This window comes from Bombus bifarius, unplaced genomic scaffold (genome assembly GCF_011952205.1).
Source record: "Bombus bifarius isolate JDL3187 unplaced genomic scaffold, Bbif_JDL3187 scf7180000008178, whole genome shotgun sequence".
Taxonomy (NCBI): domain Eukaryota; kingdom Metazoa; phylum Arthropoda; class Insecta; order Hymenoptera; family Apidae; genus Bombus; species Bombus bifarius.
In genome coordinates, this window is record NW_022884495.1 from 1,461,684 (window position 1) to 1,476,123 (window position 14,440).

The 14,440-nt window shown below is 27.3% G+C and overlaps 3 protein-coding genes and 1 long non-coding RNA gene across 5 annotated transcripts; 3 read left to right on the forward strand and 1 right to left on the reverse strand.

Moving 5' to 3' along the window:
* Positions 1 to 1,530: 1,530 nt before the first annotated feature.
* LOC117209521 lies at positions 1,531 to 3,242 on the forward strand. Its single transcript, XR_004487928.1, has 2 exons — positions 1,531 to 2,712; positions 2,929 to 3,242. It is a non-coding gene; the product is annotated as an uncharacterized LOC117209521 (long non-coding RNA).
* Positions 2,727 to 7,404, reverse strand: LOC117209519 (thiamine transporter 1-like). The gene is made up of 7 exons (XM_033451649.1): positions 7,278 to 7,404; positions 6,738 to 6,977; positions 6,138 to 6,522; positions 5,457 to 5,855; positions 5,153 to 5,345; positions 4,936 to 5,074; positions 2,727 to 3,678 (listed from the first exon to the last, which is right to left on the reverse strand). The coding sequence occupies exons 2-7, from the start codon at positions 6,858 to 6,860 to the stop codon at positions 3,541 to 3,543; spliced, it is 1,377 nt and encodes a 458-aa protein (XP_033307540.1). The 5' UTR covers positions 6,861 to 6,977; positions 7,278 to 7,404; the 3' UTR covers positions 2,727 to 3,540.
* Positions 7,405 to 7,459: 55 nt separating this feature from the next.
* On the forward strand, positions 7,460 to 9,747 carry LOC117209520 (transmembrane protein 43 homolog). 2 transcript variants are annotated; one of them, XM_033451650.1, is made up of 7 exons: positions 7,460 to 7,734; positions 7,793 to 7,868; positions 8,016 to 8,201; positions 8,295 to 8,527; positions 8,596 to 8,896; positions 8,970 to 9,175; positions 9,243 to 9,747. In XM_033451650.1, the coding sequence occupies exons 2-7, from the start codon at positions 7,854 to 7,856 to the stop codon at positions 9,523 to 9,525; spliced, it is 1,224 nt and encodes a 407-aa protein (XP_033307541.1). In that variant the 5' UTR covers positions 7,460 to 7,734; positions 7,793 to 7,853; the 3' UTR covers positions 9,526 to 9,747. The 2 variants fall into 2 exon arrangements, with proteins under 2 accessions (XP_033307541.1, XP_033307542.1); XM_033451651.1 differs by lacking the exon at positions 7,793 to 7,868.
* A 216-nt stretch (positions 9,748 to 9,963) lies between these two features.
* LOC117209518 (regulator of nonsense transcripts 3A-like) lies at positions 9,964 to 14,131 on the forward strand. The gene is made up of 6 exons (XM_033451648.1): positions 9,964 to 10,259; positions 10,716 to 11,130; positions 11,226 to 11,377; positions 12,554 to 13,223; positions 13,319 to 13,605; positions 13,706 to 14,131. Exons 1-6 carry the CDS (start codon positions 10,137 to 10,139, stop codon positions 13,919 to 13,921), a joined length of 1,863 nt encoding a protein of 620 aa, XP_033307539.1. The 5' UTR covers positions 9,964 to 10,136; the 3' UTR covers positions 13,922 to 14,131.
* Positions 14,132 to 14,440: the final 309 nt, after the last annotated feature.

Below are 14,440 nucleotides of genomic sequence, written 5' to 3' on the forward strand. Positions count from 1 at the left end.
TGCAAAAGCTTGTGAATCCACTGTACTCGATGCAATCCAAAAATTAATATAATAAAACCTCGTATTCTTCGACGATACCTATCATGCAACTACAATGAGCCTTAAAGCTTAGATTACAAACGTTATTTGCCTATTCTCTGACCATTTCTCTGCTATAATGAAGACAAGTATACATGTAAATATAATAAAGATAAAAACGACAAGAATTGATAAAAGCACGATAGCGATGAATATCTATCAACATAGTCAACGAATAACGAAAGACTACAGACATTCATATCACATTTTAGTTGAATTAATTCGATAAATTTTTCTGTTTCATACGCTTTAAATTATCTTTGAATTAATACCATTGCTTTTTGCTCTTCTGATTCCATATATATTATATGTACGATAAATCTGGCTTTGTCGATATATATAACGAACATTCGCCTCTAAGTTAAAACACTAATCCTAGATCAAATTAATCTAAATTAGATTTCTTAGGTGCACGATAAAATAGTAATACTACGCACCTAATAAGCAACGTATATTATATTTATCTTAACGATTGAGGAGTACTTATCGCTATATCAACATTTTATAGCTCTAATAATTACTCGAATGTGTATTTTCAGTTCGACACGAGAGATTCAACTGTTATCATTCTACATATGAAATACTTAACGATGTTATCTTACGTGTTTCTTTCAATTTGAATACTCAAATACGTGCAATCGGATCACAAATACGATCGAACTGTATCAACTGGGTTTTGGCGAAAATTTTTTATGATCAAAAAGCGATATTCTATCGGGTTGTGTATATTTACAATTATTGCCCTTTCTTCGTCAATTTTTCTAACTTCAAAGATATTTTTACAATGTTAATAACGATATTAGCAAGCATGATTCTTTTATACTGTCACAGTAAGTCAATCTTCGATGTATCAAATAACCTTTAAAATACCGCTTGAATAATTTGTCGTAATATTATGTAACTGATATAGTCATTAATGATAGCGCTAAACGACGGTCGTACCTCTGTAATATCAAATGCGGTCCTGGCACAAAACACCAACACGGATATATATTTTGATAAATTAAATATCAGTCTGTTCGAAGTATATCCCGTATTGATTTCACCAAACTGGGTAAAAATATGAAAAATCAAATCATCGACAAAAGTCTCCGTACACCAATAAAAAGTCAGAGTTTTTATTAAAATAAAAAATCATTAAAATATCATTGCAAAGTTAGTGGATTCTACTTTAAGAAAAACTTCAAACAAAAAGTAATTCTTACTCGGCTAAGAGCTATTTTATATTTTTGCTTCATATAATAATAATAAAAAACCAATATTTCAAATTACTCTCTATTTTAAAAAATTGTCTTTTTATAAGATGTACAAAGACTTTATGTAACATTATCGCTGATCGTATAAATTCTTTATTAAATATGAAATATATCATACATATATAAAAATACATATATGATTCTTGTTATAACGGATGAAATATTTATAAATACAAGTACAGGTATAAAAAGACATATGTATATACAAAATCTTCAAAATTCTCTCTCATTTTTTACAAATACTAATTATTGATTTTTATATGCAGATATTACAAATTTGTTTGAAAGAAACTTCGTTATTAGATAAATTACACTCGCATATAAGCGATTGCAGCAATTACCCCTGTATGTTTTCAAAAATCATTGAAAACGAATCGATGAAATCCGTTGTATCCATAATACGAAATGATACAATAGACGATGTCATCGGTAAGGAGTTCAAACAAAATATACAAGACTGTACAGTTTGGTGGAAATTATTCAAACATTTCAATAAGAATGCAAGTGCTCGTCGTGAGTTAGGGAGATGCTTGTTTCAAACGTTTTCATTTGTAAGCAATGATTCGAACAATGGTGAAAAAAAGAGCAATACGTTTATGCATTAAAACGGATTATTTTATGTTTGTAGAAATGTAGAGAACCCGTTTTGGATAAAGTAAGATTACTCTTATTTAACACGAAAGAAAAATGAAGGTAATATTAGTGTGGATCACAGCGTCAGAATAATTGAACATTGGAAGAGGAATATTAAGATCTTTTTGTAAAAAGATTGTTTGTTAAAAAATAGAACTTTAATATATTTCTCAAATATAACAATTATACATTCAGAACACTGTTTTTATAGGAATCCCTAATACTAATATCTTCTACATTTTACGCAAAATTATATAATTCGTAAGTATTTGTGTCCCCTGTTGTACAAATTGATTTCGTAGCACCCTGGTTTCATAACACTTAATACATATTATTAAAAATATAATACTGTATGCTACATGTTTTATCAACACAGACGTATTATATCTATAATACATAATAGCGTTTTATTGAGGAACTTAATTGATATTAATAAGATAAAAGATTAGTAAGATATTTAGGAAAGGAAGAAGTTAACATTAAATGTCGATAAATCGAAGGTTCTTCTTTCCGGAAAAGGAGGCAGTAAAAGTAAAAAGAGAAAATGGGAATGGAAAGAAAAAGAATTGGAGCAGATAATACAATATCTTAAATATTTAGCATATATTTTTAGCAAAAGCGAGAAAAATACAGAACAGTTGAAAGGGTTGATAAGGAAAGGTAATCTGGCATTAAGGCAAATGTGTGGAATTGGAGTTTATTTGACTTATTGGAAATAAATTTATTTGACAGTTTAATAAAGAATGTGATATCGTACGGAACAGAAATCGTTAAGAGAGAAAAAGAAAGAAACAGAAAAATATAAACGAGAGAGAATGCGTTCTTAGAGAAAGGGATGAGGATGTACAACTTCAAGAACGATTCAATAGGATAATAAATTCTAGATTTAACTAGATATAAGGATCTAATAACAGATGGAATACCAAAGTACTTACTTCGTTAATAAGAGGATTAAAGGAAGCCAAATTAATCGGTATCTAGGGCGAGATATGATAATTTAAAGGAAACAGAGATAGTATTAGGAAATTGATATGATGACAAACACAGAGTATGTATGATATGGGGAATGGGCGAACCGATATAACACTTTCGAAGGCTGTACAATGAGATTGAAAAAGGAAGTGTAAAAATTGAAGAGATTTTGAGCAATAAGGGCTCAAAAGAAGGAACAAGATGGCTAAGGATGTTGGATACAGAAAGGAAGAAGAGGACAGAGATGTGCGAGTCAATTGCGGACAACGGTTAGAGCTGATGTTAGTAGGGTTAAAAGGGAAGGTAAGTAAGCAGGAGAAAACAAGTGTAATAGGACAAGAAAGCAATAGGCAATAGTTTTACGTTAGTTCAGCTTTAATTTTAATTTTCTGTGAGCTAAACCAATCAAGTTCCTTTTCTAAAGCTATCGAACCGAAAAATAAAATAATAGTAACAAAAATAAAAATGTATTTGATAAACTATCCTTGATTACTATGTATATACCTAATATCACCATTTTCAAATGAATGTTCATTAATTCAATTTCTAAAAACTACACCAGTAACTAAAACCTAGTCATTTTGGAGACTATTTCATATTCTCAATTATTCTGTACCTCTGTATTCTGTACCCATATTTTAAATCCAGCACCTTTTTTACAATGTCGTATAATGTTTAAAATGCCGATTATCATGTAAAGTATTGATATAGCAATAAAATAACCACCATAAACAAAATACTGGAAAAAAAGTACAATGTAAAACATTTCAATTTCAATATCAATATCAATATCAATATCAATATCAATATCAATATGAATGTCAGTATCAAATAGAAATCTAATCAACTAATAGAACTCATAAAAAGAGATAAAATCAAGTTATTTTTTTTTTTGTTTATTCATTTTATGCTCTTATATTTTATTTAAAATAATTAAAAATTATTAAACGTTAGATGTCACAAATATGGATTTTTTATATCTTATATCATTTATCACATTCCTCGTATCCTTAATATATTTACATTAGGAAAGTTTCAACAAGTTAAAATTTTGCATAACTTGAAAATAAAAAGTAAAATAACTAATTCTGCAATTAGTATGATAAAATATTATTATGTAATTAACATATTAAAGATTTTATATATATAAGTATTGTTTAGTGCTTGTAATAAATTGAACTGATATTGTAACATCTTTACTATCTATAGTTATATATTATTAAAAAATTTTTACTTTCTAATAATTCCAGCTATAAAAGTTATTTTTTCCAACGTTGAATGTACATTGAAACGTACAATCCTATTAATAATCGTGTACTAATTTAAAATCGTTATTGCAATATAAAAGTACTATCGCAAATTGTTAATACCAAATATGTATCACACATGTCACACCACATCAAATGTCATTAATAAATAAAATTTAATTACTAAGTTATAGAGTCTAAAATTACTAATAGGTGAAAAACCATTTTAAGTTAATATAATAACTAATTATTAATAAAATAAGTACACTAATGCCTGTTTAATTGGTACATTCTCGGATCTGACTTTCAAAATTGTCTAAAAAGATAGGTGTACTGGAAATTATAGGCTACTATATTTTTCGAATTTGCTTGTTTCTTAAGCAGGACAGGAACTAAATGTAAGAAACATCGAGCATAAGTGAAATGCAATACATCGCACAATCGTGCTTATTCATACAATTAAAGTTCGTTCCAATACTATGTACAATATCATTTTAGAACCTCACCGATTTGATTAACATTATTTTTCTTATTTTTTAGTTCTAGGAATCTGTATGTATAAGCCTACGACAGTTAAATAGGCGTTGCTATACTGTATTATACAAACAAAATAAGCAATACCAGGTATATATTCATTTTCAATGTAAAACATCAGTGTAAATAATTCTTTAACCAACAGTTATTAACATTTTTTCGACACATTTTTATGAGTTTTATTAGCTCTAATAGTATTTAAATAATAATCTTACCTGAGACCTCAGATTTAATTTTAAATTTCCATTCACTACTATAGCTGTTAATACACTTTGCAATAGTAGTGCAAAAAAAGTATTTATACCAAATATTAAACCATAACTATCTTCTGATATGCATTTTGCAACTTCAAAACTGTAAATTATACACATAAAATTAAAATATGTGACCTATTATTTTATTTGTAACAAATAATTTCATATGAAACTGAACCTTGCAACAGTAACCATTGTATGATAAATGATTCCAAATACTATATACATAGCATATAACAACCAAATACTGCAACTATATGAAGATACCACTAATAAAATACCTTCCACAAGTGACATAGATGACACTACTATGTCTCCAATTAAAGACCAATTAAATGGTATCTTCCCAATACAGAAAACAGTGATTGTACCTATTAATAAAAATAAATATATTGTATTACTATCACAAATATTAATTTATATATATTATACTATGTTACTTTATCAATTAAGTTATACATTGTGCAAAATAACTTGTTCACCTATAATTGTATATAAAGCATCTACAGCTCCGTTGTAAATTTTATCGCCAGGGACTACAGCAGTTTGCCACAATAATTGTATATAACTAATTACTTGCAAATATCCACAAGTTGAAAATGACCACCATATTGACCATTTTACAACATGACTATTCAAATATGCTTGTAAAAAATCTTTCCATAATAGAACATAAGCTTCTTTAACTTTATGTATTAATGAAATATTAGAAAAAGAACACTCAGATTGTTCAGAACTGTGTAAAACTTGATTTATATCATTTTGTTGCAATACAATTGTTCCATTATGAGTTAAGAAATTATTCTTATTTTTTCTATGAAAGTAAATAGACTGGCCAACTGAAGGTATAAAGAATGCCCATATTGTTGCAAATGTAACAGCTGAAAGATGAAAATTATTTCATGTTATGAATTGAATTTTTTAATAGAATATGTGTTATTAGAAATACAACAACCTACAATAAAATAAATTTCTTATAAATCAATCAAATTCCTCTTTTAAATTAAAAAATTTAATTTAAAAGCTTACAAATATAAAAGATCTTTTGCCATATACTAATATCTAAATTATTATTAAAAAAAAATATAACACACATTATTTTTATCTCACATTAATATGAAAATGATCATTTCTATTTTATATAAATGCACAAAAATAAGTACCTCCAATTGTAAGATAATTTAATTGATGATAATTTAATATATCAAAAGATACTGTTAATTGTGCAATAATACCAGCCATACAACGACCAACTAGAGCTGCTGCTTTTGTATGACTAGTTACTTCCTGATAATGTTTTCTGTCAACTTTAGCATAGATATATGTGTAATATGCTACTTCCGTGGATAAAAACAAGCCATAAAAGAATTCTAAAACTTGCATAGTTAAAACATCTTGTCCAAGTATTATTAAGAGAAATGTAATAGTTCCAGAAAGGCCACATAAAATAATAATTGGCTTATATCGTACAAAGTCGGTTATTAAAAATACAATAATTAATGTTGCAAAATAGGAATATGTGGAAACAGGAAATATTTTCTGGTTTACCTGAAAAATAATGACAATCTTACAAAATTTTTTATTGCAAATGTATTATGTAACAACTGTTCAAAATAAAGAAAAAATTCAACAAAAAGAATACATATAAAATTCGCAACATTTTCAAAATTATTCATCAATTTCTATAACTACTACTATTAACTACTACTTATTATTATTATAACTACTACTAATATTAGTCATTATGTATATAATTTATTTACTTGAACATCTGTAAAATTTTTCCATGGTCCTGTTAAATAATCAGTCACAAAAGACTCTGAAGGCCTAAACTCTTTAAAGCAACCAAATACACACAAAATACATGAAATTATTATCCACTTCATACTAATAGCATACTTCTCTCTCCTGCTTTGCTCTGATTTGATTTCTTAAATTATATTGTGCAATATCCTTTCAACATCTTTTTATGTCACATGTCATTCATATTTCATTCAGAGTATCTAAAAAACACATGTATTACCAATTTACAAAATTGATTTGATCATTCTATGTCATCACTCAAATCATGATCACTAGCTTTTTAAATATATGTAATTTTGAACTTTCTATTTCACTGGCACTAAAATTTTCTTCTACATTTAATCAATTTCTAAGAACTATTTTCCTATGATATTAATTTTGTTAACATTCAATATTGTTGCTTTAATATTGTTGCCAATAATATTACAATTATAACCAAATTTTATAAAACATTAATCCTTTCTTATAATACTCAAACAAGCAATAATTTAAAAACTTACTGTCTACGTTGGATATTAATTTTATTTTATTCATGTATTATTGTCACAAATAACTTTATTATTTAAAACGTCATAGCACACAACTCACAACTTAAACGATACTGACAGTCCCGACCAACTGTACATTCACTAGCTCAAATTGTAAGATCGAACATGATGAGGGCGCGACAATCTTATCCTTATCATACAATAAGAAGTTAAAGGAAGGGAAGATTTTATCGAATTAAGCTGGCATCAAGTGGCGTATATGTGTATACAATTAAATAAATTAAGATTAAATGCCATTAGAATTCTTCGAGCGCACGCACGTGATTTATGGTATCATCGAACAGTTACAACAAATCGATTTGTATGCAGTTACACGAATCCAAATGTAACATTGTACAATGCGTAAAATCCATTGAGCAATATTCACCAGTCTAATTTTGAACAGACCGATTCATGACAAATGCACTTTGCATGTACGCACTTTGAACTAACACTCATCTGAAATTATATATAAAATGTTATTTTAGATGATTTAGTCACAATAAATAAGTCAGAAGTTCTTACAGCCATATAATGTAATCTGTTAAAATGTATCGTACAAATGTAAGCATAACAACCACTACTGCTTACTTTCTTTTATTTCTAACTTTTATTTTTAATTAATATAACATATATATTTTCATGCAGTATTTCATGTATCATATACTTTATGTCATCATAACATAATTTATAAAAAATTATCTTTTATAGCAAAATGGGCAACCCCAAAGGGCAAATACTGAACCCATTCATCAAAATCGAACAAATGGAGGAAGGCAACCTCTTCCTATAAATATTCCAATAACAGTTTCAGAGCAATTTAGAGAATCATGGTTAACTGCTATTATTGGACTTATTATGTTTGCAACTGGCATGTGCCTTTTATTTTGGAATGAGGTTTGTAAATTGATTAAACAGAAAAGTTTGTATTTTAAAACTACATTTATTATGTAGTATATTATATAGTATACTATATCCATAATATTATAGGGAAGAGCGGTGAAAATAGCACATTCTTTAGACGAAGCTTTACATAATGTAGCAGTGCTCCCAAATACGATGAAATTATTACCTAAATATGAAGGACGTTTGATACATTTATCAGGTCCATTAAAGATATCAGAACCATTAACTGAACCTGATTATGGCGTGATTGTATCAAGTGTGAAACTGAAACGCAGAGTTCAGATGTACCAATGGGTTGAGATAGAAGAAGAAAGAAGGTATGTTATAAAACATGTTTCTTTTCATTATAAATAAATTTGTATAATTTATCATTTATGTAATTTAGCTTTGGAGGAGTAACAGAGGAAGAAAAGCATTATTATTACACAACAGAATGGAAAGATAAACTTGTTGATTCAGATCATTTCTATATTAGAACTGGTCATCATAATCCAAAAGAAATGCCTATTAAAAGCCAAGTGCAGATTGCAGATGAAGTTAAGATTGGTGCATTTACTCTTGGAACTGAATTGAAAAAGAATTTTAATGATTTTGTAGAAGTTACCAGTGATGAAAGACCTGAAAGTAGAGATATTAAAATGCACTCGGGTTTATACTATCATAGCTCTAATTTATGGGAACCTGAGGTATACAACTATACCTTTGAATCTATTATGAACTTAAAACAATATACTAAATAATTGACCTATTTGTTTATAGGTAGGTGACATACGTATACAATTTTCCTATGCAGGAAAAGGAGGAGATATATATTCCATAGTTGGCATGTTGCAAAAAGGAACTATTGTGCCATATATTACAACACATGGAGAAGAAATTTTACTTCAACGAAAGCACAAAATATCAGTAGATCAGATGTTTCATTTAGAACATGTGCACAATTACTGGCGTACGTGGAGTATTAGGTAACATAATTTTCAATATTCCTCGAAATCTTAAAATTTATTATTATAATATTCCTAATTATTTCAGAGGGCTTGGATGGTTAGTCCTATTTTTAGCAGCAACATGTTTAGCAAATATATTAAGGACAGTAATTCTGAATTCAACATTCTTATGTGGAATTATTGCAGTTGAATCTTTAACAATGTCTGTATCAATGTCTATTAGTTTACTAGTAATTGGTTTTGCTTGGGTTTGGTATCGACCAGTAATAGGTCTTTGCCTAGCATTAGCATCAATTTTACCATTTATTTATTCAACATTAACATCAGCATCTCAATCTCAAAACCGTGATAATTATAGAAGGCTATGAATTTTTATTAAATAATTAAATTTTATTTATGTAAATATATTAACATATATCCTCTTTTTAATTATACTTCAATGTGCTTATTTTGTGTGATCTAACAAAAAATGTTATTATATCTAGTCTTACTAAATTTCATCAATTATATCGTAAACTGTTATATTATAGAAATGTCAATAGTTACAAATATCTAAAATGTAGGCAATAAATTATTTTGTAAACATTAAATACCTTTGTATAATTTTATGAATTAGATTATTTCAGCAATAACCTTTTCTTACCCTTAATTAAAAATCTTATAATGTGCAATATTATTCTGCGAAATTTTGAATATTATAATTTATAAGAAATAAATATCCGTTTTGATTTTATTCCCTAGATGTAAAATACATGTACATTGAAAAATTCCCTAATAAATGGAAGTTTGTTTTTCCTCTATCCATCCAATAATATTTTTACGATTTAGTAAAACAAGATGGCCGCGAAAACTTTGTAAACGGAAACGTTTAATTTGATGACTCGAAGAAAAATTGCATGCTTTGAATATTATTTTTGATTAGAGTGTATTAGATTGACACAAAATAGACCCGATTTGCCAAGAAATTAAATAAATGTAGATGACAATGACTGAGGAAACACAACAATCCGAAACAGCCGCACAAAATGAGGCACAAACTAGTTCTCCAGATGTTGGAAAAGTTAAAGATAGTAAAAAAGAAAAATGCCGACCTATGACTAAGGTATATTTGATTAAAATGATGCTGAAAATTTATGAGCCTCCATAAAATACTTTTCAACCACGCAAACATGATATATTTAATGGAACAAAGATCGAAGTTAAACTTTCGATTTTTGAAATATTTATAACATAATTCTGTAAAAAGATGCTATTTATTTGATACATCGCAGATAAAGTACTCTCACAGATATAAAACAACAAATCGTACATTTTATATGACAATAAATATAACATTATTATAGGAAATGAAAAAGACAATTACATGTCATGTGACATTCTTTATTATCTTATTTTTTGAATAAAAAGTAAAAAATATTTAACTAATATGTTAATAATAACTCGTATAAATTTTTGTAATCATTATAAAAACCATAACATATTATATATTTTAATTCAACTTTAACCAATACATATATATATATATATGCATAATGAAAGAAATAAAATATATTTATAGGTAGTAATACGGAGATTACCTCCAACTATGACTCAAGAACAATTCCTAGAGCAAGTTTCTCCATTGCCAGAACATGATTATCTTTATTTTGTAAAAGCTGATATGTCTTTGGGACAATATGCTTTTTCCCGTGCATATATTAACTTTGTTGAGCAACAGGATATTTTTATGTTCAGAGAGAAATTTGATAATTATGTATTTGTCGACTCTAAAGGAACAGAATATCCAGCAGTAGTAGAATTTGCACCTTTCCAAAGGTTACCAAAGAAAAGAATAGGAAAAAAGAAAGATTTGAAATGTGGTACAATAGAGTCAGATTCATATTATATAAGTTTCTTAGAAAGTCTTAAAAATCAAGAAGCTGAATCTAATGTATCACAGCCAAAAACAGAGTACTCATATCAACCACCTGATAGTAAGTTATTTTTTAACAACTTACATGCTGAAATATTACATACTCTTATGTATGAAATGTATATTTATGAATTTATATTTATTTTGTCGTTATAGATACACCAAAAAAAGTTACAACCACACCTCTCTTAGAATATGTGAAACAACGTAAACAGGAGAAACAACGTCTCAGAGATGAAAAACGTGAAGAAAGACGACGAAGAGATCTAGAAAGGAGGCGGACAAAGGAAGATCCTATTATATCTAAGGTGACACTATATTTTATAATGTATTCATTTATTATTCTTGACTTACTAAATAGACTAATTCTAAATATGACAAATACAGTATAGAATAAAGGAATTATTAATCAGATATGTAATGGAAATTGCTTTTAGCAACATATTAAATTTAAATTTTAAGTATTATATTCTCTACTGTATTTGCTGATACTAATCTTTTCAACCTACAGTCTGCATGTAATATTGAAGATAATCAGACCAAGTATTCCTACCTTTGCACTTCCTCAACTGTCAAGTCAGAAGATATATTTTTTGATCATCCTAATGAAAATCTAAATATACCTCATGAATGTAAAGAAGAAATTTGCAGTAGTGGTACTGCAAATATGACACGAGCTAACAAAACTTTGTTAAATATACAACAACAATTTTACAGAAACGAGAATACAGAAGTATATATAAATTGCGTTAGAAGTATGCCTCATGTTAATGAACGTTGGCAATACACTAATAAACAACGAAAATTATTTTATATTTACGAAAAAAACTATAAAGAAAAAGATTCTAATTGCACAAAAAATAATTACAACCATATTAAAAATAATTATATTTATAATAATACTAAGTGCACATCTCATTATATTAATAATAAAAATTATTTTTCTGTCTTATCAAAATCTCAATTTACTAATTTACACAAAACTTGGAAAATGCAAATACCAATGGAGGTATCAAAGTCAAGAAGTTGTAGTGCTGTGTTTGACTATCATAAACTTTACCCTTTTAAAACTTGTGAAACAGCATTCCCAGCATATCGTAAAACTTCATGAAATAGGAACTGCAAGTGGTTAGCAGGGAAATTCATGTTTTATGTATTTATTTATCGCATGTTAAAAAGTCATGAGGATTAAAGAACTATTCATCACACTTATGCGACCTAGTTCAATGCTATGTATTGTTTCTGTTTAATATTGTATTCTAAATTTATATACATTTATTAAGATGTAATTAATTTATTATTGTTTAATTTGTATACATTAAATTTTGTAAAAGAAACTGTTTTTAGAAAAAAATGTGAAAATTCTGTGTTACTTTATTGTAATTTATTATTTCAATTATCATATGCCTAACTCCATTAAAATTTATTAATATTAAGATCAGTAAAAATAGTTTACTTAAAATAAATATTTAACTTTGTTGTAGGTATTGAAAAATCCAGATCTTGATAAAGAAATGTGTAAAGATAATAAAGAAAATAGGGAGGAAAAGGATAAACTTTCACCCAAAGATATAAAAAATCGTATTAAGAAAGAGGATAAATTACGTGACAAGGTACCGCGTGATCGAGATTCCAAATCAATAACAAAAGGATATAGGGAAAGAATTGAAGATAGAAATAAAGATAGAGATATAAAACATCAAAGACGACATGAAGATAAAAAGATTTATGGAAGACGTGATGAAAGAGATGGTATAAAAGATGATAGAAGATTTGATGGAAAAGATGATAGAAAATATGATTTTAAAGAAGATACTAAAGATTCTAGGGAACGAAAGATTGAGGAAAAACGAGGTAAAAGTTACGAAAAAATGAGGCAAGAAAAAAAAAGGCTTGCAGAAACCAAAAAACAGAATGTAGAATTTAGTGTTGATACAGAAAATAGTGCAAAATTAAGAAGTGAAGACGAAGAATTCCAAAAGAAAGAACCACCAGTTGATTTGTATGAAAATATTAAAGAAAATGACGAAGCTATGGGTGATAAGGAGGATGCTAAATATAATAAAGGAAAAGAGAAACAAGAAACTAACGATAAAAAGATTCTAATAGAAGATTCTGTGCATAATTTTGGGACAAGAGATCAGAAAAGGACAGGTAGAAATCCTATCATATTAAAATTAAATGAAATAGAAGATTCTAGTATATATAAATGTCTTACTTGTAAAATACTAATACGTTATTACTTATAGAAACAGCAGTTGAAAGTAACAAAGACATTGAGAAATCAAAATCCAATGAAGACATTAATAAAGACATTAATGAAGATGATGAATCTGAAGAAAAGAAGGATTCAAAAGTCACAAAAAGGCGAAGTTCACTTGAAAGTGGAGGGGAAGGTGGTACAGGAGATGGAAATTGTTTAAGGAGGCACAAGTCTTTAGATGGAGGAGATCAAAATAACTTACAAAAGACTGAAAATGAAGATAAAGAAAAAGATAAAAAGGATCCACGATTAGAACGTCGAATTAGAAACAAAGTGTGTATTTTTTCTTCCTTAAAATATTAAAAATGTTATTTAATTTTTATTTAACTTCAATTAATTATTTATAAAAATATTGTTTATTATAAAATAATAGGATCGTCCTACCATGGAGATCTATCGGCCTGGAATGGGAAAATTTAGCAAACAAAGATTAGAACGAGAGAAATCTAATACTAATGATGAGAGAGCATCGCTTTCGCAAAGTCCTACTCCAAACCCCAATTCTAACAATCTTTGTAAATCAGGAAAACCTGGAACTGAAGTGCGATCTATGACGTTTAAACGTAGTATTAGTCGTGATTTGGTATAACAATCGCTAAATGGAAATCTTTTTTTAACATCAGTGATATATATGTTGAAACTGTATTAACATATAAGGTTTTTACACTAGTCTTTCTCACGACATACAATATCACACAGTGTATCTTATTATACACAAATGCATAATAAAATATAGTGTTCCACTTACTGCTAGAAAATCCATGTAGCTGCAGATGTATAAAACTTTCCATTTAAGTAATTTGATATATGTAATACATTATTTTCTGTTTAATCCTTTTGTTGTGATATATATATATATATATATATATATCATATAGTATATATAGTATATATAGTATAAAATATATAGTATAATATATATAGTATAAAAAATATATATATATCATATAGTATATATAGTATAAAATATATATATATATTTATATAAAATATATATATATATATTTTTTTTATACTATTATCATTAATCATCTAAGTGTTCCATCAAGTGTTCATAATTTTCATTAAAATAAATTTTTCTATAATAATATTTTATATTTTATATAAA

Excerpts from the sequence above, each read along its gene's own strand:
- LOC117209519 (XM_033451649.1), bottom strand. The coding sequence starts at position 6,860 with ATGAAGTGGATAATAATTTCATGTATTTTGTGTGTATTTGGTTGCTTT. Across the intron at positions 6,523-6,737 it reads AAAATTTTACAGATGTTCAA|GTAAACCAGAAAATATTTCC; the intron begins GTAAATAAATTA and ends ATTATTTTTCAG. Across the intron at positions 5,075-5,152 it reads ACAATGGTTACTGTTGCAAG|TTTTGAAGTTGCAAAATGCA; the intron begins GTTCAGTTTCAT and ends TATAATTTACAG.
- LOC117209520 (XM_033451650.1), top strand. Across the intron at positions 8,202-8,294 it reads GCCTTTTATTTTGGAATGAG|GGAAGAGCGGTGAAAATAGC; the intron begins GTTTGTAAATTG and ends ATAATATTATAG. Across the intron at positions 8,897-8,969 it reads CTAATTTATGGGAACCTGAG|GTAGGTGACATACGTATACA; the intron begins GTATACAACTAT and ends ATTTGTTTATAG.
- LOC117209518 (XM_033451648.1), top strand. The coding sequence starts at position 10,137 with ATGACAATGACTGAGGAAACACAACAATCCGAAACAGCCGCACAAAAT. Across the intron at positions 10,260-10,715 it reads AATGCCGACCTATGACTAAG|GTAGTAATACGGAGATTACC; the intron begins GTATATTTGATT and ends ATATATTTATAG. Across the intron at positions 11,131-11,225 it reads CTCATATCAACCACCTGATA|ATACACCAAAAAAAGTTACA; the intron begins GTAAGTTATTTT and ends TTGTCGTTATAG.